This window comes from Sebastes fasciatus, chromosome 6, assembly GCF_043250625.1.
Source record: "Sebastes fasciatus isolate fSebFas1 chromosome 6, fSebFas1.pri, whole genome shotgun sequence".
NCBI classification, from domain to species: Eukaryota; Metazoa; Chordata; class Actinopteri; order Perciformes; family Sebastidae; genus Sebastes; species Sebastes fasciatus.
Window position 1 is genome coordinate 28,804,993 of NC_133800.1, and position 27,386 is coordinate 28,832,378.

Below are 27,386 nucleotides of genomic sequence, written 5' to 3' on the forward strand. Positions count from 1 at the left end.
ATAATTATACTCGATGATGAAAAAAAAAACAAAGCAATCTGGAGTGTTTGAGATATCGCATCCAGAGTCTTAATGAACTGATCCCTCTTTTAAAATTGAGATATAAGATGTTAACATTAAGCAAAAAATGGAGGCAATAGTCAGAGAAAATAGATGAATGCTTCCCCGCATGTTTAAAGCGCAGAAGAAAAAGAAAATAGTATGATGCCAGCTTCTTTTTTTCCCCAATATGTTTGCTAGTATAATATCACATTAGGAGACATACAGTATGAGACATGCCAGGTGTTGTGTTGTTGTCACCAACAGCAGACAGTGTAAATAGCAGATTGCTACTGTGCTCTTGATCTTTGTGAAGACTGTCACATCCCTCTGTCGACATGAATCAGTGTCACCAAGTCAAGCAATGAGTGGGTTCAGACAGAAAAATCAAGAATATGCACACTCAAAACTAAGCAAAGAAAAGGCAAACAAAAATCAGAGAGCACATTTGTAGAGTAACAGGTTTCAAAGTGGGCTGTATAGTTCAGGAGCTTTGAGGGGAGGCAAAGACACGGCTTGATAAAGATGTGAGGCAAACAACATAAAAACACGGATTAAGGCCGGGAAGAAAGCCTAATAGCGGTAGATTATAACGGCATTACTACCCGGTGAGACACAAGTACACACAGCAGGCTTGAGGTATCTGTGGGATGATGGGACTGACACTCACCGGCTGAGTCACACAGAGGCTGAGCGGAGGGGCGAGGATCATAAAGACTGCCGGCTCGGCAGCGCTCAGCTCCAGTGAGTCATCCTCCGTTGACTTTTGTCAATCAGACCTTTCATTTGCTGCTGTTTGTATCCATAGTTGAAGGTTTCTCTATAGATCAGTGGTGTTTGAACGCCACCATCAAAAGACAAATAGTCTATAATGAGGAATTTTTCCATTAGGTTTCTGTGAAGAGTACTGCGTTTGTGTGTCAGCGGCCCACCAACGTTTCAGTCTTAATGTGATTAAGAGAACATTATGATTAAGACATGGGTCACGAGAACACATTAATCTTATTATGATATTTACGTTAAGGCCATATGGAGATGATTAATACTACAATTAGGACATGCACTATTAGTCACGTTGTTGGAGGCTTATTTAGACACTTTATTCCAGGTAAAACTGCTCTCCAGTGATTTCACAAGTTACAACACTTGCCCAATATGCCTCTAATCATTTTTCACAGGTGCTACAGCTGGTGAAATGCAGTCATGAAATGAGACTCAATTTGGGTCGCAAGAAAATAACATCCCTAATACAAAGGTTTGTGATGGTATCAAAACTGAAATACAAAATAAGCCTCACCTATTCTGTTTTTCCACATCAATGAAAGGAGATATTTAGTATTAATGCAGGTAGACAGTCTCATTATTACTTCCACAGTGTTAAAGGAATGGTTTGAAATTTTGGGAAACACATGTATTTGCTTTGTTACTGAGAGTTATACAAGAAAACTGATATCACTCTCATATCTGTCTGTTAAATATTGAGCCACAGCAAGCAGCTTGTTAGCTTAGCTTATCATAAAGACTGGAAACAAGAGGGCACAGCTAGCTTGGGTCTGTTCAGGTAAAAAAAAAAAACACACATAACCAGCAGCACATAACCCTCTGTTAAAATGCAAATTGATGTTTTTGCACTGTGGTTTTAATATGGATTAAACAAATGAGATATAAAGTAAGGAGATTAAAGGGGACATATAATAAAACACTTTTTCAGTGCACATACATTTGGGTATTTGGGCCTACCAACGCACAAACTGTGAAATAAGAAGGGCTGTCAATTGATTAAAATAGTTAATCGTGATTTATCACAAATCAATCTCACATTTTTCATCTGTTCAAAATGCACCTTAAAGGGAGATTTTTCAAGTGTTTAATACTCAATCAACATGGGAGTGGGCAAATATGCTGCTTTATGCAAATGTATGTATATATTTATTATTGTAAATCAATGAACAACAACAAATATTGTCCAGAAACCCTCACAGGTACTGCATTTAGCATAAAAATATATGCTCAAATCATAACATGGCAAAATGCAGCCCAACAGGCAACAACACTTGTCAGTGGGCTGACTTGACTATGACTTACCTCACACTGCATCTGATTATCATAAAGTGGGTATGTCTGTAAAGGGGAGACTCGTGGGTACCCATAGAACCCATTTTCATTCACATATGTTAAGGTCAGAGGTCAAAGAACCCCTTTGAAAATGGCCATGCCAGAAAATTTAGCACAAATTTGGAGCGTTATTTAGCCTCCTTCGCGACAAGCTAGTATGACATGGTTGGTACCATATTTTTCTTGCAAGCCAATCAGAGCAGACTGGGCTTTTCAGGAGGAGGTCTTAAAGAGACAGGCACTAAAACGGAGCGTTTCCGACAGAGGGTGAATACAGGTATATTCAGACAGACAGTATGAGAAACATGTGTTTTTGAACATATAAGTATGAACCTGAAGATGAGCATGATTATGTCCCCTTTAATATTTGGTGGATGGACAAGAGTGGACTATAAGAATATCTATCTTCTCATCCAACTCTCAATAAGAAATTTAATAAGCTAATTCCCTAGAAATGTCAAACTGGCGCAATAACTACCCTAATAGGAATTCTATTAACTGGGTCACGTAGGCCTTTACAGAATGTTTGAACTAACCCAGTGCACCGTGACCAGTGCATGGTGGTCGCATCTACCTACAGTAGCTCGTTTTTCCATCCAAGTCAATTTCACAGCCCAGCTGTTTTTTTCCCCTCTTTCGTCTCTTTCAAACTCAATTTTAAAGAGTTGTGGGAGACAGCAGTGGCCTCAGTGTTGGTCGATCAGATTTTCTCATTAATTCAAAGGCGCCGTAGATGCCTTCCGATTACGACATGAATAATAAATAGGCCTGTTAGTCTCCTTGTGGTGGGAGAAGCCCTGTTTAATTCAATGTCTATCCATGTGTATTAGGGAAACTGCTTCTCCAAGGTAAAAAAACGAAAACCGCCTCAGACACATGACATTGTTGTTCCAGCCTTAATAAACAACCAGTCAGGATGTGTTACAGTGGGATGGTGTGGGGCACAGGAAAAACAGTGTCAGTGTAGCACCACTAATACACAGAAAATGGTTTAAGTTGTGATGCTAGTGTGTCTCAAATAACATTTTTCATATGATACGTGATCTGATGGTTCACTGCCTGCCATCAGATTAAGTGGCGACTCCCCTTATTTCAGCGTGATTACACCTGTATCAGTTTCTCGGATCAAAAGCCACAACGTGACGGGAGCTCCAATTTGCAAAGTAATTACAGATTATGACTCTATGGTGTTGAAAAAAACAACGTAAATGAGGGAGAAGATGGGTAAATTTACATTTTGATGCACCTATCAGTGTGCTGCAGGTGTACAGGGTCAAAGTTACATCAATTTATGAGCTAGAACTTTACACAGATCTTTGGCTCATCGAGTAATCGTCATTCAGTGGGGTCTTCCAGGATCATAGCATTAATGCGGAGCCACCATAAATAATTCAATAGCTTGTCTATCCCAATAAAGGACTTCCTTCTGGTCTCATATCCAGTTTGTACAGCATGTACTGCTCCTCTGCATGATGCTTGTCAAGGTGTTATGTCTCCACCTAAAGGTGCCCTGAGGAACTGACCGAGAGTCCCGTTTCTGTGTGCTGAACTGATAGGCAGGATAATCATATAAACACTCTGAGCAGCACATTTAATCAGAGCCAATTACAGATCTCTGTCATATTTAATGATACATTAGGTACAAGTGGATGTGATTAGGCTCGTGAAATTGGTGGGATTCAAGGGTGATACTGTATGCATCCAATTACACTCTCATATCTGTACAGTTTTTAATCAAAACACAGCAAATTAAGCACAAATCACCATTAATCCAGTTGTGTATGATGCATTACAAGCTGTTTTATTATTCAACGTGAACAATAGATTTACATAATCCCGAGACAAAAGTAGAATAATTTCTGTGCTTCTGTGCAAAACTTTTTTAAGTAGCTAAAAATATGAAATAAAGTGACACTAGTAGTGGGGGGAAAATTACATGAATTCAGAAAGTTTTTCCTTCACTTTCTCTTCAATGTTTGCGTAGTATTTCATTTGGGCGAGCAAGGCTTTGGCGGCTTGAAGCTCTCCTGATAAAAAAAAGAAAAGAGAGAGAGTGCATAAGAAAGTTCAATCACTGACTCACTCAGTGACTTAAAGGAAAGCTTCAGCATAGATTACAAAACAAACAAAGGAATGAGTGGGAGGAACAGAAAATGTTTCAATGATGCGACGTGTGAATGTAATACCTTTAAGAAGGACAGCGTCTATCTTCTCTGTCAACACCGCCAGCTGCCCTGCAAATGTGAGAAGGAGACGAGATCCAGTTCTGCACGTGTTAACAAGACATGGCACATATGGTGCTTTCTATTCCTAGAAGCTCAAAATCACACTCGCCTCGGAGACTAATTGTAGTTCTAATCCTTGATATTTTCATGAAATCGTATCCCATTTCTGATACTATTTATGGTCTGCATTTTTGTATGTATTAGCCATTTCAGTGATTCTATAATTACCTTTCTATATAGCAGTTTTCATCGTTGGTGAAAACCATTCCTGTCCTGGATTCGAATTGCCTCAAATCCCCCCCCCTTAATTCACAGAGTCAGATATTAAAGTATGCCGGCTCTACACATTGTTTTCCCCCCGCTGTATCTCTGGCCCTGAGTGACCACTTGTGATCCAATCTCACGTTCCTGCTCTATATGCAAATAAACATGCAGTAAACACATGGAAATACAGCAGACGTTGCGATGTAAGCCAACAAGAATGTCTGTAGTAATATCCTAAATATTTGTGAATTTGTTGTGTACTGCCGACACCGAACTCCCCGTGCCTAGTCTGATAGTCTGTAGATATATATAACCTCTCTCTCTGCCCACTGAGCAGCGGCGGAGCTGCTCTCGATCTTCGGAGGCAGATCATTAAATTAGCAAAATAAAATGACAAACATTGCCCAAAAAAGTGCTCAAAAAAGCCATCCGGCGATGTATTCAACCAATTGCTGATAGCCAATACATTTGTCCAATTGCCATACCCTATATCAAACCCATAGAAATAGAATAGGAGTAGAACGGACATTGAAGTGCTTGCTGTGGTTATTTGACTAGTTCAAAAGAAAATGGCGATTGTTGTTAGTTGTTATGGTGACAACACACATCAGTAAATTGTGTCACACATTGCTGCTCCGCCGCTAAACCGCCCGTCTGTGTGCACGAGTGAGTCCCGGTGAGTCGATTCATACAGAAGTTTATGTAGAATAGCCGGCTACGTTCTTTGCAATGGTACAGCTAAAAAAATGTCCACCGCTCTGACCATCCTGCTACGTTGATTTGAAAGGGAATGTCCGTTTTACTCCTATTCTATTTCTATGATGAAACCACACTTGCTGTTACCATGGTAATCACAGGTGTCACCAAATCAAACAGAACTGAAACCTCAAGGATTACAACTTTAACCCTTAAAACAAAGAATGTCTCAGCCAGTGAGCAGTTCAGCCCCAAAGGGATTTTCATTGTTTGTATTATTTCACTTTAATAATAATAACTAATCAAAGATTTGAAATAGCTATATGTCTGTTAGGACTAAATAGCCACGTAGATGTACTCGTCCACCTGTGCTTATTCGGCTCAAATCACTAAACCAGACTTTCACTCCATTAACTAAACTGGCATATTTATTTACCTTTTGTGTCTTGGCCGATCTTATTGGCTTCCTCTGGAGTCTGTGCTTCATCAAGGGCTTCATTGATCTCCATCAGCTCCATTAGGAACTCCGAATCAGCCCCGGACTCGGTGCCCTCTTCTATACTCATCCCCTTCAGCTCCAGCTGAAACACAGGACGAGAGTTCACCCAAACTAAACTGCTCCTTTAAATCCGCGTTACTACTTTTGACTGACAGATGGTGAAGACGTTTCTCTTGAACAGGCGATCAGACAGACTGAGCTCGCAGTTATGAAAATAAACTATTCATTAGAAGTTAAGTCAGGGATTTCAAACTCACCATATAAAGACCGCGACTCAAAGGCTTAAGCAGAGTCTGGTACGCTTTGTTCACAAGAGCCGAGTGGCTTTCTGAATACTCCTGTTCTTTCTGCAAAAAGAGGATTCAGTCAGGTTTGCTTCTAATGATGTTCAGTCCATATTCATTCATTAAAAAAGGAAAAGGACGATCTCTGTTATTGTGACTATTAACTAACATGCATTTGGAACAAGACATTATCCACAGTTTCACATCAAACTGTCACAAAAGGGAATTCCATCTGAGCTATTTTACACCTTGTCATCCCAATCTATACCGCTGTCATTTTTTTAAACACCAAATCCTCGGTGATACTGACAATTAGATGTATGACATACAGCTCCTCTTTTGTAGTCGAGCAGTTTGGGACCCTTCAAGGGATCCAGGTGTAAGTTTGACACGACAGACGCGTGGAAACAAGACGGAGAGGAAAATATCTTGGAAATGGTTGGCAGATCCGAGTACCTATCAGGTCTGTCAGCTCTCGTGAAAATCAATAGTCTCGAGCTCTGGCCCATGGGCCCATCGTGTGGAGCTGTTTCTGTAATAACAACCAGTGCAGTAGGTGGCTGCCTTGTAGCCTTGTATAAGTAATGAGTTTTCTATATATGATGACGACCCCCCGGGGCTGGAAGATGTCTAATTAAGAAAAAATGGCCAGAGGTGCTGATAAATAAAACAGACTCTGTACAATGTTGGACAGGTTGTGTGTGAAGAAACCATTTAGGATACCTCTCCTCTCTCGCATTCTGCTGAATATGAGTTAAAGCTTTCATATCATATCATGACAACATTATGCATTATGCTTTTGCACCTGGGTGTACAAAATAAATTACGTGCGAAGCAACACACCTCTTCTCCTCCTTGTGCTCATAATGCTTATTCTTCTAAACTGCCAGGCAATTTTTATAATGATCCGCGAGGGGGGGGGAAACGAGTCAACTATCTTATAAAACAACCTATAAACACATTCGACTTTGGACATTTTGGACACGTCTTATTTCAATCTGTGACATTTTTAAAGCTGCTCTAGTCAAGGTTTTTATGTAAAATATAAGCCTATCTGTCTCATCAGCCTAACTGTGCTTCGGGCTGAATGTGATTCATCAAACCTATTTTCCTTCGCAAGATTCTGGTGATGGAAATGTAGTCGTTATAGTGGTTGAAAAGTAGTTGTCTGCTTAAAAGAAGTGACAAATCAAAAGTGAAGAGGACGAGAAGCGCAAATGTCCTCAACAGCAGTGAGTGAGTGCTCCATTCAAAGACAAGTGGACAAACCAAAATCTTTCCTGTCGTTTCCCTTTTAGTGTCTTTCAGTATGAAGCATCCCCGTGAGTTTGCTGTGTGCATTTTATTAGCATTCTATATAATTACTTAAAGGAGTACTCAAAGCAGCAGAGGCTGAGATATCCTTACTTTTAGTCCTTAGTAAGATAAGATAAGATAAGATAAGATAATCCTTTATTAGTCCCACAGTGGGGAAATTTGTAGTATGGGCCAGGCGCCAAAAAAACTGCAGCCTTTATTTCCCATGATGCAACTTGGTACCACCTCTCATTAGACCCTCCATGCTAGCGACAAGTATAGAAGCAAAGAGACGAAACTCTGGTGCTTTTTTGACGACAGCACCTAGATGGCGCTGCGGTAGCGCTGCCGCCATTTTGGACTGAAAAACGCCAATGAGTCTGTGGTTGTGGGTTTTGAGGTAAATCAACTTCCCAGTACGAACACCTGAATAGCCCTCATTTAAATAACTTGGATGTACATTCTATTGTATGTTGTGCTTTTATGTAAATGTGTTTTTAATGTGTCCTGTCTGGATGTGATATGATAATGTACCGTTTTTAATAGCAGATTTTGCACATGCAAACTGAAGACAAATTGCTGCCTGACAATAAAGTACTTTCTATTTCTATTCTTACCCATGTTTTCTTCCTTTTAGATTCTTACATAGATTATGTAATAGACCTTTTTTTCACAGTGGACATCTTAACATGTCATAGCAAGAAGAGCACAGGTGTATTAATAGCAGTAATAAAGGGTTAGATAAACTACAATCCTGGTATTGTGCATGTTGACTTACTGGAATCGCCTCCTGGGATACTTAATGGAACTGAGCCACCACTAATGTCATTAGATACGTCTGTGCTTTTCCTGATACAAGTCAAAATAGCATTGATCATATTATACATTTTTAAATTTCCTTTTTTGCAAGTTTTCCTCCTCTCTGTCTTAAAGCACTGCTATCGTCTTCTTGGTTGTTTTGCTTTTGATTCCTTGAACTTGCTTGCCTTGCCTTGCCTTGCCTTGACCTTGTTTTCCTGGTAGCTAAATAAGCTGCCTTATGAGGGCCTAAATTTGTCAGTGTCTTTTAAAAACCCATCTCCAACTTTGCCCAGAGTTTCTGTTTCCGTTGACCAAATCACAATGAATCACACTAACAAAACAAAAATGCACAGCCAAAGTGGCCTAATAGGAACAAAGGGTCAAAACCCATTTCCTGTGTCACACTAATAGATAGGACAGCCTCAGCTGACTCATGAACCATGTTACTAAACTGATCTCTAGTGAGATTCCCCTCACATCCTCCCCGCCCCCTCCCTGCATACCACAGATTTCTGGCTGAAGTTGTCTGGATGTAGAGACCGCTGGAGCTGCAAGTATCTTTTCTGCAGCTTGTGTGTGTTCAGTGTGAATGAGTAGTCACTGAAAAGAGGCAACACATGGTGACATGGCATTTTTTTGCACACAGACAGACTTAATAAAATGTAGGGATGCACCGATCTGACTTTTTCAGGCCCGATACCGATAGCGATACCTGGGCTTTGGGTATCAACCGATACCGAGTATACCGATCCAATACTAGTGTTTAATTAATGAGCTGTATGCCTCACTGTGTGGGAGTGACTGGGATCATTCTTTTATGTGTAAGGCAACATCAGGCTTGACTTAAACATTACTTTCTTAAAGCTGCAGTAGGCAGAATATTTTTGGCATCATTGGGCCACAATTCCATAATAACCTTTCAGCATATTGTAATTCAAGTGTTCTGAGAGAAAACTAGATTTCTGCTCCTCCTCATGGCTCTGTTTTCAGGCTTTAGAAAATCTAGCCCGTGACGGGAGACTTTCACCAATCACAGGTCATTTCATTGAGAGAGCGTTCCTATTGGCTGTGCTCCGGTCATGTGACCCAAACTTGGCGTTCCTTAACCAGATTTCACAATGGCGGCGGCGTCACAAACTTTCTAATTTTACAGCTAAACCGTGCACTACAAGATGATTCTGAAAACATTTGAGGAGAGAAATAGGCATTAACGTAAAATGATATTGATTCATATTCGATCAGCGGTGCCTAGTTTGACCGGTTGGTCGAAGTTCACGAGTGATTGACAGCCGGCTCTTATAAACAGCAGATGGACAGCGGACCTCAGGTCAGCTCTTACTGCTTGTTTTCCTCCGGTGTGTGAAATCTTGCAAATGCCGTTAGGAGCACCGGAGGACACGGAGGCACATGATTTTTTTCAGGTTACCTGTTTCATGCACTACTGTCACGTTTTATAAAATAACTGTTTTTAATCATATTTGCTCCAATCTCGCCTACTTCAGCTTTAACTTTGTAAAACAAAATGTAACAAATAAATATAAATTTACTGAATTGATATTTATTATTAACATAATGAATCGTACACCAGCAAATTGGTAAAAAAATCTTCAAATTTAACAGGAATTACAATTCAAGTGTAAACCTTTTTAATGCAGCAACAAATGACTCAAAGCGTTAACAGGAATTAAAATACCAGTATATAATGTATATGGTATATAAACATAGAATTGAACTGAATAGATCAGCCCCATTGACACCGATACCAGCTATTTGAGTCAGTATCGTCCCGATATCTGATCCAGTATCAGTATCGGTGCATCCCTAATAAAATGTCCATGAGTAATAGACAGATGATAGTGGGTAATGATGAATAAAACACTCACCAATCCATGATTTTAAAGAAGGATATCCCTTCTTCTGGGGGCTGGATTACTTTGCATGCCATGCAGAAGAATCCAGATGTTTTGTCAAGAGGCTGTTTGCAGTTCCAGCAGTTTAGCTTGACTTGACCTGTGCAGTAATTCTTCCTGTGTGAACTGACTGCATTAGTACAGTAGAGGAGCTTTCTTTCCTTTCCCAGTGCTTTGAGGTTCCTGTTGCTGCTGCACCATTTGTCCTTCTGGAGGAAGCTGGCAGACACACAATGAGCTGAACATGTAACAGTTTTATAAGCACACTGTTGTCGGTTCTTCATCAGCAGTAAAGCCCGGGATGAGCACACAATCCGCAAAGACAACATTTCCAGTATTAAAATACACTATTCAGAGTTGTTGAGCAGTCAATCACAACATAAGATCCTCTCTCCTTGCTGTCAAAACATGAACATCTCTCTACTACTAGAAACAGACAGGAAGGGAGTTCTTCTTCTACGTTTTGTTAAACGCGCCACACTGCCACTCCTCATCCTGGCGGCGGAAGTGGAGAACTTTTTTTTAATTTTTTTTATTGAGAAATTTACTTTACAATATGGCATCGTACACAACAGTCCACAACTACAAGGGAACAGACAAGCCTGGAAATTGGTGCACAGTTCATAAGAGTGTGGATGAAGAGAGAGAGAAAAAAAAAAAGTAGGGAATGTGGATATAGTGTTAATAGTGCTAGGGCAGGGGTCACCAACCTGCGGCTCCAGGGCCACATGCGGTCATAATACTACAAGAATAAAGTCATAATATTACGAGAATAAAGTCATAATATTATGAGAATAAAGTCATAATATTATAAAGTAGTAATTTAACGTGTTATTTAGTTTTTTTTCTCCTAATATTACGACTTTAGTCTCGTAAATTTATGACTTTATTCTCGTAATATTACGACCTTTTTCTCGTGAAGTTATGAATTTATTCTCGTAAACTACGACTTTTTTTTCTCATTAAGTTATGACTTTATTCTCGTAATATTACGACTTTTTTTCTTGTAAAGTTATGACTTCTCGTAACATTACGACTTTTTTTCTCGTAATATTATGAATTTATTCCGGAAATCTTTGATTTTTCCGTCTTTTTTTAAATTGTATTTATTTATTTGTATTTTCTTCCTTTTCCTCATAACAAAATTAAATTAAATTAAATATGGAAAAAAGACAAAATGGAGAGAAAAATAAATTAAAGAAAGAAAAAAAAAAAAATAAATAATAAATTAATTAATTAATTTAAAAAAAGAAACAACTTTAAAAAAGCCAACATAACTGGGCAAGATCAATATCATGTGACTGTGTGTGTTCACCTGAGAAAGGTGTGGGTGGCTGGCTGTCAGTCAGGGTGCAAATCAAATTAAGGCAAGATTAAAAATAATAAGATAAAATAAATTTAAAAAATAAATATATAAATAGGTAGATAGATAGTGTCACTTTAATCATAGCAACCAAATATAATATTTCTATAGTACCTCCTTCGCTTTTGGTTCAAATAGGAAATTTAAAGAATGTGGATCTTACCGGAACCGGAACCGGAAGCTGTCCCGGAGGTTCCTGGAAAAGACAACAGCTAGCCAGCGGAGCTGCAATGTGTTAGCAACTACTGCTATTTAAAGTAGCGTTGTGATCGCAGCACACCAAACAAGTAGTAAGTTGGGCTTTATAGTAGCTGTAATACATGTTAGCAACGTGTCACTGTGATATATGAACAACAGAGTTTGTAAACTTTCCGAGAGACAGAGAGCCGGCTGTAGCGAGCTAGATTAGCTCACCAGCTAGCAGCAGGCTAGCTCAGTTTGCTAACGTGTTTTTTAACAGCATGCTTGTTTGTGGTCGGTGCTGAGAAGTCGCTTGTTGTCAGATACGTATACTCACACATATTGTGTCACAGTATTTAATTGTATATATAAAAATAAATCAGCCAGCTTCAACTTTCTTTCTGTTAAGAAGTGCTTGCTCAGCTGCCTTAGCCAGATGACAAAGACAGCTTCATGCTAACGTTACAGAGTGGTGACAGATGGATGGACAGTACTCCCATCTAATGTTAAATTAATATATGTATCTGATGATGCAAACATATCTGGCGCGATCCTCGTTAATAAGAGCAATAACCCGTAAAAGAACAGACTGTTTATTGTAAATTAGTGTTGTTTAAACATAGAATATAAAGCTTTATTGTCATTATTGTATTAAATACAACGAGATTCACAGTTGCCACTTCTGGTCAGTGCTTTAAAACAAATACTTGACAAGACTAAACGAGGCAGATAAAGCATATAAAACAGGTAAAGTAGATGTAATAAATAAATATAAACTACACTAGAAGTATAAAATATAGAAATAGATGTAATGTAAACAGAGGTAATTGCACTTGTAAAATAGGTAGGGTATAGATGTAATAAATAAAATGTAAACTAAGGTAGTTGCACTACAAAGGTAGTTGCATAACTTTCTTTACGCTTTTTGCTAAAGTGTGTCACTACCAAGTGTGTTAGAAAACAGCTGGAACCACATAAACATCTCCTTTTATCTTTTTCAGGTATTTATATTTAACCCCATGGCGTTGAGAGAGGCAATGGTCCATGAAGAGTTTTGGTTTCACAGGGAGTGGCTGGTCCACCAGGGTCATCATCAGTCACTGGAGCACAGATAACACCTCTAAACTGGTCAGTATTTGATTTACCGGAGTGTGCTTGTTGTGCTAAATCATCTACCCATACCAGACTATACTGGAATAGTTGTGTGTGCAAAGGTTTCTCCGAACCGGGGCCAGTGTAAATACTGTACGCTTATTTGGCCAAGGATCAGACTAGGCGTCTTGACTCCTCGTCTTTACAGTTTCCTAACAAAGTAAAAGCTCTGATGAATGCCAACTCCCTACTCTTGTTGTGTGTGTGTGTGTGTGTGTGTGTGTGTGTGTTTTGGGGCCGATAAGGGTTGCAAAAGGTGACGGTAGAGTATTCCAGAGAGACACTGGTTGGAGACAGCAGCTTCTATAAGGTAAACAGGATCTTGTCCTGAAGGTTAAGGGAGGTACTTCTCAAGGCCCTCACAGACAATACTCTGGGTATTATTAACGGAAATGGCTAAGAATAGAGATCAGGGGAGCAAGGTGGCTCCGCTGGCGGCCGTGTTGTTTGGGTTAAACAAGCCAAAACGGAATATCATCTTTAGAAGAGAGATTTCTCAAGCTTACATGCTGGGTGTGTCACACTCACACAAGGCTAAGGGTTGATTTGGAGGGCTCTATCTTGTTCTGATGTGCAGCAACGACAAAGGAGTAGTTGTGGATCACTCTTGACCGTTTACGTATGGAGTTATTGTGCTTTACGTTTTGGATTTGTAAGTAGAACTATTTTTCAAGTGTGTTCAGAGCCTTTTTATATATCTTTACACACAAAATATGTTGTTCACAAATGTGCTTTTTTTTTAAAAGTTGTATTATATTTCATACCAACAACTTGGAGTAGTAACTTTAATGTGTCTTGCTGCTGCTTGTGTATCAAGTGTAGATGTGAGGTTGCGTGGACACATATACGACTTAATCTTAATTAGGGGATCACAGTGTATGTATTTTATTTCACAATATCAGTATCATGACAAAATGCATTTTCTGGAACATAAATTCAACTTTGTTAATGGATAAAATAACCACACAGTAATATCATTATTTTGCCCACTTCTAGCTAGGGCTGGGCAGGTTGGCCAAAATCTTCTATCACGACATAGCTTAGGTCATTTCATATCTCGATAACGATAGATATCACAATATAGCATGTTTTCTGGTAATTCAATAAATAAATAGAAGTCTATATGAAATAACTTCATGGTAAAGCCTATTTTTGTATACTCCTTTGTGAATTAAATACTTGTCAAATGAAAAGAGAGTATTTTCTAATTTTATTAAGATTTTTAGTGAAAAACAAACATAACTGTTTCAAGTGAAAAAAATATATTTCCAGCTATACACTGAAATGTTTACATGCATGCACACATATACAGAGTAATCAGATTAATTAACTACCCTGGGGTATTCCCATAAACATAGTTTTTTATAAATTCAGATTTTTTGAGAAATTTGAGTTAGTATTGGCTTATTACCAATGTAGGCGGCTACATAATTGTGATATCTTGATATATGATTTCATCACATTATGATTCCATTGAAAGACGATAAATTATCCTATTGAATTATCGCCCAGCCCTACCTCTAGCCCTAGTTGGTTGTGATGCATCTATGCAGTACTCTGGATCAGTATCAGCACCATTACTGACACATTTGCCAGTTGTGACTGAACTGTATCTATATTCCTGTTTTGTGACTTTTTTCAAATTTTCCTAATTTTTAAAATACTTTACTGAGTATCAGTGTACTTTATACAGTTTGAAGCACTTAGTTTATAGGTGTCATAATTTAATGTAATTTAATCTAATTTATTTTTTCAACCTTTATTCAACCAGGAGTAAAGACTACACGGTTGCAGACATAATACAAACATAATTTAAAACAAAGAGCAAATTACAGAATCAGAAGGTATTGAAAAAACATTCATCTGCATTCAAAACATCTACAGCTAGACGTGCTTGACAGCCAGATGGGCTTGATAATCAGCATCAGAAAAGGAAAAGTGGGCTCAATGCATCCATGCTAATTAGGGATGCCCTCCCAATGAAAATCAGGCGCATTGGTTTTTCTTGATTAATCCAATCTGAAATGATTGTTCTGTTAATTTACTCATTTATTATAGGCTATGTATAGCCTGCATACACTGCCTGTGTGATATTTGTATTATTTGTTCTTCTTCATGGAGACAACCCATTAATTCTCCACCTAAATCTTGTAGGAAATGAAAATGCAGACAAATTGACTTCATATTTTATCAAAGGCTGGTTTGCCATTTTAAATGCTATGTCCAGTATGACACCCCTTTTTGAAAGTGAGATTAATTGTGTCTGTTTAACAATAGTTAAATCAATAACATGGTAGCCCAGTCAGTAAAGTCAATCAGGCAAATCTTTATCACAACAAGCGTGAATCTCTATTTCATTACTCCTGGCAGCCTTCAAATTAACCGTCTGGGATGTACTGATGTATGACCTTTTTAGTTGGCATCGTAGGATTGATTTTTTGGGCTTGGTATTGTGTTGTGGTTCAGGTGAAGGCTGTTCTGGTACTAGAGGGAAAGCACTTTTCTTTTTAATTTTGAAGAAAGCAATATCTGTAGTGTATTGCTGTTTGGCAAGGCCGTATAATTCCGTATATCACTGTACTCCATTATGAATATGTCCTCAACTCTTTTTTTCCCCACAGATAAACCATGATCCCCATCACTGAGCTGCGGTACTTTGTGGACACACAGCCGGCATACCGCATCCTGAAACCATGGTGGGATGTGTTCACCGACTACATCTCCATTGTTATGCTCATGATCTCCGTGTTTGGGGGCACACTGCAGGTCACACAGGACAAAATGATCTGCCTGCCCTGCAAATGGGTGGTCAACGAGACCTGCAAGAAGAACTTCAATTCCACCCTCGCCGCATCAATGTTCATGGAGCCCAAAGGGATCCAGTATGATCTGGACCGTCACCAGTACAACTATGTGGATGCTGTGTGCTATGAAAATAGATTGCACTGGTTTGCCAAGTATTTTCCTTACCTAGTATTACTCCACACCCTTATTTTCCTAGCTTGCAGCAACTTTTGGTTTAAATTCCCACGGACTAGTTCCAAACTAGAGCACTTTGTATCCATCTTGCTGAAATGCTTCGACTCCCCATGGACGACTAGGGCGCTCTCAGAGACAGTGGTTGAAGAGAGCGACCCAAAACCGATGAAAATGAACGGCTCAATGGACCACAAGGAGTCGGTTATCAGTGAGGACGTTGAAGCGAGTGTTCCTATGCTCCAAAGGACAAAGACGCGCTTTGAGCAGGGCATTGTAGATAGAACAGAAACAGGGGTTTTGGACAAGAAAGAGGGTGAACAGGCGAAAGCCCTGTTTGAAAAAGTCAAGAAGTTCCGTATACACGTTGAAGAAGGTGACATCGTGTACAGACTGTACATCCGTCAGACTATCATCAAAGTCATCAAGTTTATTTTGATAATCTGCTATACAGGGTATTACGTGCATGATATTAAATTCAGCGTTGACTGTTCGGTGGATATAAAAACCCTGACAGGTTACAGCGTGTACCGCTGTGCTCACCCGTTGGCTACACTTTTTAAAATCTTAGCCTGTTTCTACATTAGCTTAGTAGTGGTGTATGGGTTGATCTGCATGTACACACTTTGCTGGATGCTTCGGCGCTCTCTAAAGAGGTACTCTTTCGAGTCGATACGGGAAGAGAGCAGCTACAGCGACATACCCGATGTTAAGAACGACTTTGCATTCATGATGCACATGATCGATCAGTATGACCCTCTGTACTCCAAACGCTTCGCCGTGTTCCTCTCAGAAGTGAGCGAAAACAAGCTGAGGCAGCTCAACCTCAACAACGAGTGGACGCTGGACAAGCTCCGGCAGAGGATTACCAATAACTCTCAGGAGAAGTTGGAGTTGCACCTTTTCATGCTGAGTGGCATTCCAGACACAGTATTCGACCTGATGGAGCTGGAGGTTCTTAAACTGGAGCTCATCCCCGACGTCACCATCCCGCCGATCATCGCCCAGCTGGTCAACCTGCGAGAGATGTGGCTTTACCACACGCCGGCCAAAATCGAAGCTCCTGCGTTGGCTTTTTTGCGCGAGAACCTGAAGTCTCTGCACATCAAGTTCACTGACATCAAAGAGATTCCCTTATGGATCTACAGTCTGAAGAATCTCAGCGAGCTTCATCTAACGGGGAATCTCAGCGCGGAGAACAACCGTTACATCGTCATCGACGGGCTCCGGGAGCTCAAGAGGCTCAAAGTTCTTCGTCTGAAGAGCAATCTCACCAAGCTACCTCAGGTGGTGACCGATGTGGGCATGCACCTCCAGAAGCTCTCCGTCAACAATGAAGGCACCAAGCTGATGGTGCTCAACAGCCTGAAGAAGATGATGAACCTGACGGAGCTGGAGCTCATTCGCTGCGATCTAGAACGCATACCGCACTCGATCTTCAGCTTGCACAACTTGCAGGAGATCGATCTGAAGGACAACAACCTGAAGACCATCGAGGAGATCATCAGCTTCCAGCACCTTCATCGGCTGGTATGCCTTAAGCTCTGGTACAACCAGATTGCCTATATTCCCATCCAGATTGGCACACTGACCAACCTGGAGAAACTGTATCTGAACAGGAACAAGATCGAGAAGATCCCCAGCCAGTTGTTTTATTGCCGCAAGCTGCGCTTCTTGGACCTGAGCCATAACAACCTAACCTACATCCCGACAGACATTGGCTTCCTCCAGAATCTTCAGTACCTGGCAGTTACAGCCAACAGGGTGAGTACTCGAATAAGGTTTTCCATCATTTTAATATTTTTTTTATCCGTTATGTTTTATTTGCTGAGAAATGTTTAAGTTACAAATTCTAATTCCTCTCCATTTCTCCCATCATGACACCCTCCCCACCTTGAAATAAAGATCGAGAGCCTGCCCAATGAGCTGTTCCAGTGCAAGAAGCTTCGCACTTTGAACTTGGGGAACAATTGCCTGCAGTCTCTGCCATCGCGCTTTGGAGAGCTGACTGGGCTTACACAGCTAGAGCTGAGAGGAAACCGTCTGGAGTGTCTGCCCGTGGAGCTGGGCGAGTGCCGACAGCTGAAGAGAACCGGCCTCGTGGTGGAGGAGGACCTCTTCAACACCCTGCCCACGGAGGTCAAGGAGCAGTTCTGGAAAACTGACAAAGAGCAGGCTTGAACAGGTCTGTGGCTGTGAGTGAAAACAGATACTGACCAACTGGCCCCTGACACAAGAGGAACGCCTGTACTGTCTCAGAAGCAGGCAGTATAGTCCTGCTGCAGTGTACTGCCAGTAAGGTTGGGTATCGATAACCAGTGCCAGTTGGGCAAAACCAAAATACTGATAGCTTCTGGTTGTTCTCTTTGATTTTCCTTCCTCTACAAACAGCTTCTCAAGCCTTTCCCTTATAACCCAGTAATGCTTTTTTAGCATTGCTATTGTAATCTGCAGCGTGTGTCAACTCTGCTAAAGATGTTCAATTACTATAACATCGGGTTCTTGTCTAATCAAGATAGAATACATTATTAAAATAACCTATCCAGTATTGATATTTTCACAAATGAGATAGCAAGGTGGTCTCTTAAGACCTCAGCCTCATAACATGCAAAGTAATTAATCATGATAGGCTAGAGGCTGTAACTCTTTTTTTTTTTTTTTTTTTGAGGAAAGATTATACAGATGTTTGCTTACAATTAGGGCTGTCAATCGATTAAAATATTTAATATTAAATATTAAAATATGAATCCCACAATTGTCCATAGTAATTGTGATTCATTTATTTTCTGTTCAAAATGTACCTTAAAGGGAAATTTGTCACGTATTTAATACTCTCATGGGAGTGGGCACATATGCTTGCAATGACAAATGTTGTCCAGAAACCCTCACAGGTACTGCATTTTAGCAACCTAAAAATCACAATTTGTGTTAAAGCAATTAGTGGCGTTTATCTGCTGTTTTTCTGGCCCTCAGATACCTCCATATTTGCTTAGTTTGAAATTAATCGGAAAATTGTCAATGTATGGCACAAAATAACAAATCAGGGATAATTAATGATGAGTCATGTAAAGAAAGGTTATTGATTCTGAGATCCTTGTGTCTGAGAGGATGTTGCATAATGTGGAAGGGTCACTGAGGAGACTGTTAGTTGTGCAAGTGCTGTAGAGAGTGATGAGTTGTCTTTGGTTGAGTCTTGGTAGCACTACAACATGTGGTATTGAGTGTGATCCTTACATGGAGCCAGTTTGGCAGAGCGGAGGGGGTTGATGGCCTCTTTCTGGGGAAAAGATGTGGAGTGTGTTTGACCGAGTGCTTGAGGAAAAGCAATTATTCTACTGAATGCTACCCAGCGGACTAGTATTCCAAAACATCACCCCCATACACAGCGGAGCATCTTATCAGCAAGCGGATACCCAGCCCTTACTGCCAGTATACTCCTCAGTGGGAATTGAGCAAAATCTGTGTCACGGTCATGCTGCATCCACATTGTTTGTTTGTAATGAATTGCACAAAACGAAATGAACAAATCTGGGGGAAATGCTGATAAGGTTTTGAATGAGATGAGTCATGTCTGCATCAAAAGAATTAAAAGGAAGCTTATACAGGATAACACAATGTTGACATTGAAATGGAGCCTCCCAATATTAGTAATATGTGTCAAACCAACACAGAAGCTTACCTGAATGGTTTATTACTCTTTCTTTGGGGGGTATGAAGTAAACACTGGTCTACTTTTGTGCTCTGATAGCTGAGTGTTATCATCTGCAAATAACAAGTAAAAGAACCAGACATGTTCTCAAATGTGTTTTTAAACACCTGGCCTTGTGTTCATTTCAGTTTGTTATTATAACATTATAGGATTAATATGATTCTTATTCTTGCTGAACTGCATTAGTCAAAATATGGTGCAATGTTCAGTGTAGATGTTCAACTGTGTGAGATTACAGCCATCTTTAATCTATTTCAATTGCTATATTGGATTCATTTAGATGAGGTTAATATAATTTTTTTATGTGAAAGAACAATGCAATAAGGTCCAAAATGGCCATTTATGAAACTTGATCGTAGTGAAATTTAAAATTTAAGCTGTTACTTCAAAAAGAGTAAAGCTTTTAAAAAAACAAGCTACATTCCACTTTATGTACAGACACGTTGTAATTCCTACAAATTAATTTGTCATCTGCAACAAAGATTAAAAGCCAGGGCTTTCAGGTCAGTTGCCTTAACTTTAATTCACTCCTGTGTTATGTACTGTTTCTGTTATTTTTGTTGAGGCAAACAAATGACTCTTGACCATGTTTTGATGCAGATAATTGTCTTTAGAGCTGCACTAGACCATCCACGCCCAAATGATAATGGGAGTAACAGGACAGTTTTCCTGTTTGTTTTATATTTTTGCTCTAATGTTTCATTTCATCACTTCCTGTTGACTCTTCACAAGTGACCATACTTGACACAAGTAATTAATTTGGGCAAATAAAAGATACATATGATGTCTCAAATGTGATTAATGAGACATTCTTTGTAGCCTCACCTCGTCACATGTCTGTGCTAACTTTATTTCTACTGCTGACAACTACTATAGAGTGTAAAAGTCAGAAGGGCATTAATGATTTAAATTATCCAGTAACATTTCTACCAGTCTTATTTGCAATAGTGATCAAGAAATTTAGCATTTTAGATTTTTATTTTATTAATTATTGACGGGCTGATTTTGGTCATTTTTTTAAATTATGTAATGGATTTTCTGTTTGTGTGGTTTTTCTTTGTGCCAGGTATACTCACCTTATGGAAACCCATCCTTGTCAGAGAGATAAAGAAAGACAGAAAGCTAGAAATGATTTTAATTTTAATTAAAAATCTAAGTCTAAATTATAAAGTAATATCTTATAATTTCGTTTTACTAAACTGGAGCTATGGGAGAGTTAAAAATGTTGTCTTAGTTTCTCATAATTTTGACTTGGTGTCATATTATACTGATTTATTTTATTCATAATTGTGGGAGATGTTTATTTTTATCATTCTTGTTTTTCTTTTTTTTTTCTTGTCGTAAATGGGCCTCCATACTTCAGGTCAGATCATCTAACTGTTGTCATTTATTTCTCTGGTTTCAACGTGTGTTCATTTGTAGAGAAATGTTCGATACTTTTTGCCTGAGAGTGACTTTTCTGCACTTGTGTTTTTGCCACAGTAAGTTCCAGTAATAAAATATGGAATTCGAGGTCAATGCACAGCTCTGACACAGCACAACACATAATAGGGGTTCTTGTGTTTACCCCGAGAACAAATAAAAACATCAGTTTATGTTTTAATAAACCTAACTGCAAAGAAAACTTGGACAGTAGCAATATACACTACAGCAACTGGGTTTAAAAGCATAGGAATAGTTTAAGCTATGTGCATTTACTTCAGTAACATGTTTAACTATGCTACATTGTGCAATATTGCCTTTATTTAAACTATGTAAAGGTCAGTAGTGATGTTTTCTAATGTGCATGGGCATTCTTTTTGTCACGATCATTTTACTAAGGTGACGATGAGGATTTTTGGTCTCAGAAAATGCTTGCGCACTATAGCACCTCTCCCACAAGTTACATTTAGGTAAATGCAAATAATGGTATACAACTTCATGTATCAAGCTCATGTTTTTTTTATGTATTTGGTGTGGGAAGGTTCGACTGAATGGCTGCCAGCCATGAGATTGAATTAGATATCAGGTATTAGATAAGTATTTCAGCTTTTTTTTTTTTTTCAACTACATAGAAAAACCAATTATTTACCATTACATCCCAAGTTGAGCATTTTAAATGAACACCTCAGCAATACACCACAGATCAAGACAATCAACTACTATAATTAAGACTGAAGGCAGAGAACCTTTTGTCAAATGTAAAGTGTTTCAGTGAGCACTGCAAGTAAATGGTCAGTACATTAAAGATGCATTGTGCAGGTTGCTAGTAAAGTGGTATCGATAAATAGATTAGCTTTTATCTCATAGTTATTATTAATCTTTTTGTTCTGTGTTTTCCCTCCTTTTTTTTTATAATTTTGACTAATTTTAGTTTGACTGCTATTAGTGTTATTACAATATAACTAAATTTCTCAGGAAACCAGCTAGTACTCACTTCTTGTTTGAGTTGATTGCCTATTTTTTTTTTTATTACACCTGGTATTTTTTATTAAGTTAAACAATTGTTTTATACAGTTAGTTTTATATGCATTTCTATACATTTCCTTTTTCTAGTTTGGTGTATTTAATATTGACTGCTGGTTTAAAACAAAATGTGTTTTGTGTTTTTAAAAGAACCACTTAGTTTAACTGCGTTTTTCCTCATTGACCACGTACAAATTGAGCTGTGTTGTTTCAGAATTATTGTGTCCTCGTCGTGATTAGCACAGATGAAGAGAGTGTGAGAGTGTTATCCGTGTGTTGGTATGTTGGTGTGATGAGACTTTCTCACCCCATGATGTTCATCTTTGTTCTTTCTCCTCTTCAAATCATTAAGTTTGGGTACAAAATCTTTTTTTTTTTTCAAATGTTTCCCAACTCAAATCCAATCATAGGTGATGTACACATTTGGCTTCATGCAATGTTGGGTTGCCAAACGTTTTTCATTAATAAGGAAATCATCAGTGCATCAGTATTGACATGAATGATGTGACAGTGAGTATTTTGTTTGAACATGTGTCCCATCTTCTCCTGCACACCATCCACTAGAGGTAAAATAAAAAATAAACTTGGTTGACCTAATTTGTTTTGGTGTCTGTTGGGTGTTTGAATGTTGCAAATGACTCAATTCTCTGTTGTATTTTTGGTGATGGTAGAAAATCTGCCCAGGTATCATATTAGATATTGGGATAGTCATATTATTATTAAGAAGTAACAGAGAACACCTGTACAGGATATATGTCATGTTTGATGACCACTTAATTGCTGAAGAATGCAAAACCAGGGGCTGTCTGGTTATAGGACAGTCTCTCAAAACACAAGCCCACTTACTGTTAAACTATAGTAGCCATTTTCAAAGTCTATATTAACTCACATATGGATAATCTCCTGAAAATGTGCATTGGAATAGGACTGGGTGATATGGACAAAATCTTCGATCACAATATAGATCATTTCCATATCTCGATAACTATATATCCCAAGCATGTTTTTTTGTAATTCAATAAATAAATAGTCTATATGAAATAACCACACAGAGCCTATGTACTCCTGTGAATGAAATACTTGACAAATGAATAGAACTGAGCATTTTTTCATTTTAAGAACTTGAGTGCAAAATGAACATAACAGTTTTAAGTGAAATAATAGCGAAAAATATAAATAAATACAGGCCTAGCCTATATCATGATAGAAACGATATAGAGAAATATATACGATACACATTTTTATATTGTTTTGACGATATATATATCGTCATATTGCCTAGCTAAAGCATCAGTTTACATGATCAGGGCTCTAAGCTGCATCCTGCTTTACTAGCTGATGTTGAGGCCCTGTCTTGAAGAAGGTCCCAGTATCAAAATCTAGTTTTAATAGAAATTAATTATCTTGGTTTTGTGCCTGTATTTTGCATGTTCCTAAACTAATGTAAAATGACCCAAAAACAAATCTGGTTATAGTCAAGCAGAGAAACCATAGAAAAATGCTATAAATTTAACAGAGAATGGGGAAAATTGGGGGGCTATAATGGTCCAGAATATTTGTTCAGGGGCCGTATGTAGCAGGTTCATTTGGCCATATCCTAACAGCATCACAAGTGTTAATACCCTGCAGAGACTGGATTGTTCTAGCTTCTTTGTTCTAGCTGTTTCTATTGAGCTTTAAGGCTTTAACAGCACCGTTCACAGCTCCATAATATCTGTAAATAGCTCAATGAATGGCACAGTATAATAGTAACTACGCCACTTTCATTTTGCCATGTGTGTGCCACATTTTTAAATGACCATGCGGAACCATTCATTACTGGGCTACTGTACCTAGACGGACTTGTTTCTCTGAGACACTTGTTCAGAGACGCAGCGTTTGAAATGGTGAGTTTTTATTGTGAACATTTCCTCCAGATATATCTGTCTAAACTAAAATAACAAACCCGTTTAAGAAGCTATGGACTAATGATATGTTTTAACGTGTATGAGTCTGTTATGAGTCAGTTCAGAAATCTCCTTTATTATAATGAGATCTTTCTTATAGTAGTTTGGCTAACAGGCTAAGCTAACAGTGATGAATGGCTCTTCCTCTTAAAGTTTACATTTAGTGATTGTGTTTGTTTTGTTAATGTGTTTCAGGCTGTTACCCTTCAGACAGATCTGGGAGAAATTAAAATAGAATTGTTTTGTGAGCGGGCACCGAGAACATGTGAGGTGAGTCAACGACAGTAACTTCACAGTTAATGTTACATTTGTTTGTTTGTTTGTTTGTTTATTTGTTTATTTGTTTTGCACAATTTAAAACTATACAACATAACAAAAAAATAAATGAATAATATGCAGTGCAGGAAGAGGCAAAAAACCCACTGGGCTTATCTGAAGCCTCCACCTAGAGACAAGATTAATATAAAGAAATAATATGAATACATAATAGTGATAACAAACAATTAGGACAAGATATATATATATAATAACAACAATAGCAATACAGTAAATAAATATATATATATATATAAAGACATGCTCCATCTCTTTGGCTGCTGGTTTCTGTTCATTTCACAACAGGTACGAAAGTCGCCTTTCAGAACCTTGAGACTCCTAGAGATACAGCAATGCATTTAAGTTGTGCTATTATTATATTCTTAGAAATTCAACAGTCTCAGTGGTGAAAGAAGTACTTTCCCAAATTTGAAACAGCATGTCCTGTTTTATGTTTTTGTTCTGATGTATTTTAGGATGCCTTCTGTAACACCTTGGCCTGGGACAATAGATGACAAATATATGTGTATTTATTATTTTGCACTGTCCCTTTACAAACTAAAATTAAACTCGAGATATAAAATATTAGCATAAACATATACTTAAAGCCAAAAGTTGAAGTACCCATTATGCAGAATGGCCCATTTCAGAATAATGTATATTATACAGTATGTTCATCACTTATTTTAACTACTTTATGTGCAGCAGGGTGGCTTAATCTATTCAAATACATAATCATTTTTTACTTTATGTTTGTATAAATAATCTGACTCTGCAAAGTAGAAAGCAATCAAAGATGTCAAAATTACGATGTGAAAAGTACAATATTTGCCTCCAAAATGTAGTGGAGTAGAAGTATAACGTAAACCTGGCTTTTGTATGATATATTATCACAGACTAGTGTTGTCACCTCAATACAATACCTTAAAAAATATCAATATTTGATACCACAAGGAAAAATGTACACAGCATTGAAGGCAAACAATTTTATATTTTTATGAAAAAGAAATAGTGGTGTGTGTGTGTGTGTGTGTGTGTGTGTGTCAACTTTACCTGTCGAGAGAGAGAAGAGAGCAGAAAGCGAAGCTGGTACCCGTGTTTTGATTCTGTGGAACATGAGTATTGAAATCGTTTCAAACATTCAATATAGGTTTGCTTCACAGTTTTCATGTTTGATTGGTTTCAGTAGAAAAATGCATTGCAGACACTATTTTGATTGGATAATAATGCTAATGTAGTTTTTAAAAGCCTGACCTGAACAGATATTTAAACATATTTTCCCCAACGGAGTCATGAATATCCTAACATCTTTTCACTGTTTCCAGAACTTTCTTGCGTTGTGTGGCAGTGGGTTCTACAACGGCTGTGTCTTCCACCGAAATATCAAAGGTTTCATGGTTCAAACTGGAGATCCTACAGGTAACGGGATTGTTGTTGCATCTGCTGCATTTCAACACTGAAATGTCAGATTTCACATCCTCACTTCATGTCCGTTATTCTTTGTATTTTGATTAAACCATTCAGGCACAGGCAAAGGAGGAACAAGTATATGGGGTCGCAAATATGAGGATGAGTACAGTGAACACCTAAAAGTGAGTACCTACTGACTCTAGCTTGTTTGCCTATGTCAGCGAGAAGGTCTACCTAATATTTCATCAGGGGTCAGTCTTTATTGTAACTTTTGCGTTCTGCTTTCTTTTATTTCAGCATAATGTGAGAGGAGTGGTCTCAATGGCGAACAATGGCCCCAACACAAATGGCTCCCAGTTTTTCTTCACATACGCCAAACAGCCCCATCTGGACATGAAGTACACAGTGTTTGGAAAGTAAGCAACCTCTATACAGATAAACAGGTGTTATGTGAGATGGATATAATGATTGTTGAAATTGTTTTGGCTCTTTAGACAGCCGGTTGGTGTACTTGACAGTTACTGATTGATTAGAATATAATTTATAATTGCAGCTGACATCTTACTCTCTTCCACACGTAGGATTATCGATGGCCTGGAAACACTGGATGAACTGGAGAAACTGCCTGTCAATGAAAAGACGTTCCGACCACTGACTGAAACCCGGATAAAGGATGTGACGATTCATGCCAACCCTTTTGCTGGATAGACCGTTATCTCTTCAAATACGCAGATCGGCCTTTAACACAAACTTGGCCTCTGATATGCCCAAGCCTATTGATACAGTGTATAGTACCTTGCCAAAGTTAAAATTGAATAACTTGTCAGAGGCTAGAAATTATAGGGAAAGTTCCCAGACATCGACAATGAACTAGACACTGAATCTTGCGGGGCAGCGCAGCAGGCTGACATGTTCTTCTGTCTGTCTGTCTGTCCCCATCTACCCCCTTTCAGTTCCCGGGACAGTGCCACTGCCGCACTACTGTACACACATGCATCTCTACACATAAACAGCGATATCTGTCTGAGAATAACTAACAATGTTGAATATGAATAATGTTGTGGGATTATTCCTTATTCCATGGGCTTATTTGGGATATATACATGATTAATAGAGATGTTAAAAAAAATTAAGCATTCGAATACTGATTACCACGACAAAGATCGAAGGTTTGAAGCATTCGGGTCAGATCTACTGTCTTAACAAAATCACATTTTTATACAAGCATTTTCTAATAAGTATGACCCAGAATTTAAATGGCATTTGGCATGGCATTTTAATAAGTTAACACCTTAGTCACTGTCCACGGAGTAGTGCCAGATTTTGTATCTTGAAGCAAATTCAGGAGTATACTCTCTCCAGTTTCTAGCCAGGTGTGATTATTATTTTTTAAGAAATGGTGTGCATCCCCTTCAGACCCATCTTGATTTGAAAAAGCCTTTGTAATGAGTAATTACAGGCTATTCTACTTATCTTCGTTCATTCACAATTCAGTACAAAAAGAAAACACACCCTACTTTGTACAGCTCTGCCTTACAGATTCTGATCCTTTTTTCCCCCTGACAGGCTATGTAAATAAATTGTCAATGTTTTGTACCAAATAAAACTGTTGCTTCAAAACATTTTCTGGGTGTTCAATAATGAATATTTTCAATCAAATTTCACAAAAGACAAGATGCTGAAGGCTTTGTTGGAGGTCTAGAAAAGGAGCAGTGTCATATGTATGTGTATATATATATATAGATGTATTAATTTTTCATA

General features: G+C 38.5%; 3 protein-coding genes across 4 annotated transcripts; 2 read left to right on the plus strand and 1 right to left on the minus strand.

Moving 5' to 3' along the window:
* Window positions 1-3,940: 3,940 nt before the first annotated feature.
* hscb (HscB mitochondrial iron-sulfur cluster cochaperone) lies at window positions 3,941-10,588 on the minus strand. The gene is made up of 6 exons (XM_074639011.1): window positions 10,103-10,588; window positions 8,723-8,819; window positions 6,096-6,185; window positions 5,776-5,920; window positions 4,341-4,388; window positions 3,941-4,181 (listed from the first exon to the last, which is right to left on the minus strand). Exons 1-6 carry the CDS (start codon window positions 10,456-10,458, stop codon window positions 4,087-4,089), a joined length of 831 nt encoding a protein of 276 aa, XP_074495112.1. The 5' UTR covers window positions 10,459-10,588; the 3' UTR covers window positions 3,941-4,086.
* Window positions 10,589-11,636: 1,048 nt separating this feature from the next.
* Window positions 11,637-22,551, plus strand: LOC141769690 (volume-regulated anion channel subunit LRRC8A). 2 transcript variants are annotated; one of them, XM_074639013.1, is made up of 5 exons: window positions 11,637-11,782; window positions 12,674-12,800; window positions 13,069-13,134; window positions 15,446-17,564; window positions 17,706-22,551. In XM_074639013.1, exons 4-5 carry the CDS (start codon window positions 15,453-15,455, stop codon window positions 17,979-17,981), a joined length of 2,388 nt encoding a protein of 795 aa, XP_074495114.1. In that variant the 5' UTR covers window positions 11,637-11,782; window positions 12,674-12,800; window positions 13,069-13,134; window positions 15,446-15,452; the 3' UTR covers window positions 17,982-22,551. The 2 variants fall into 2 exon arrangements, with proteins under 2 accessions (XP_074495114.1, XP_074495113.1); XM_074639012.1 differs by lacking the exon at window positions 13,069-13,134.
* Window positions 22,552-23,703: 1,152 nt separating this feature from the next.
* ppil3 (peptidylprolyl isomerase (cyclophilin)-like 3) lies at window positions 23,704-27,245 on the plus strand. Its single transcript, XM_074639020.1, has 6 exons — window positions 23,704-23,840; window positions 24,096-24,170; window positions 25,541-25,634; window positions 25,740-25,807; window positions 25,923-26,041; window positions 26,207-27,245. Exons 1-6 carry the CDS (start codon window positions 23,838-23,840, stop codon window positions 26,331-26,333), a joined length of 486 nt encoding a protein of 161 aa, XP_074495121.1. The 5' UTR covers window positions 23,704-23,837; the 3' UTR covers window positions 26,334-27,245.
* Window positions 27,246-27,386: the final 141 nt, after the last annotated feature.

Coding starts and splice junctions, on each gene's coding strand:
- ppil3 (XM_074639020.1), top strand. Junction 24,171..25,540: donor GGGCACCGAGAACATGTGAG/GTGAGTCAACGA, acceptor CACTGTTTCCAG/AACTTTCTTGCGTTGTGTGG. Junction 25,635..25,739: donor TCAAACTGGAGATCCTACAG/GTAACGGGATTG, acceptor TAAACCATTCAG/GCACAGGCAAAGGAGGAACA.
- LOC141769690 (XM_074639013.1), top strand. CDS start 15,453: ATGATCCCCATCACTGAGCTGCGGTACTTTGTGGACACACAGCCGGCA. Junction 17,565..17,705: donor TGGCAGTTACAGCCAACAGG/GTGAGTACTCGA, acceptor CTTGAAATAAAG/ATCGAGAGCCTGCCCAATGA.
- hscb (XM_074639011.1), bottom strand. CDS start 10,458: ATGTTGTCTTTGCGGATTGTGTGCTCATCCCGGGCTTTACTGCTGATG. Junction 4,389..5,775: donor GATCGGCCAAGACACAAAAG/GTAAATAAATAT, acceptor TCACATTTGCAG/GGCAGCTGGCGGTGTTGACA. Junction 4,182..4,340: donor AGACGCTGTCCTTCTTAAAG/GTATTACATTCA, acceptor TTTTTTTATCAG/GAGAGCTTCAAGCCGCCAAA.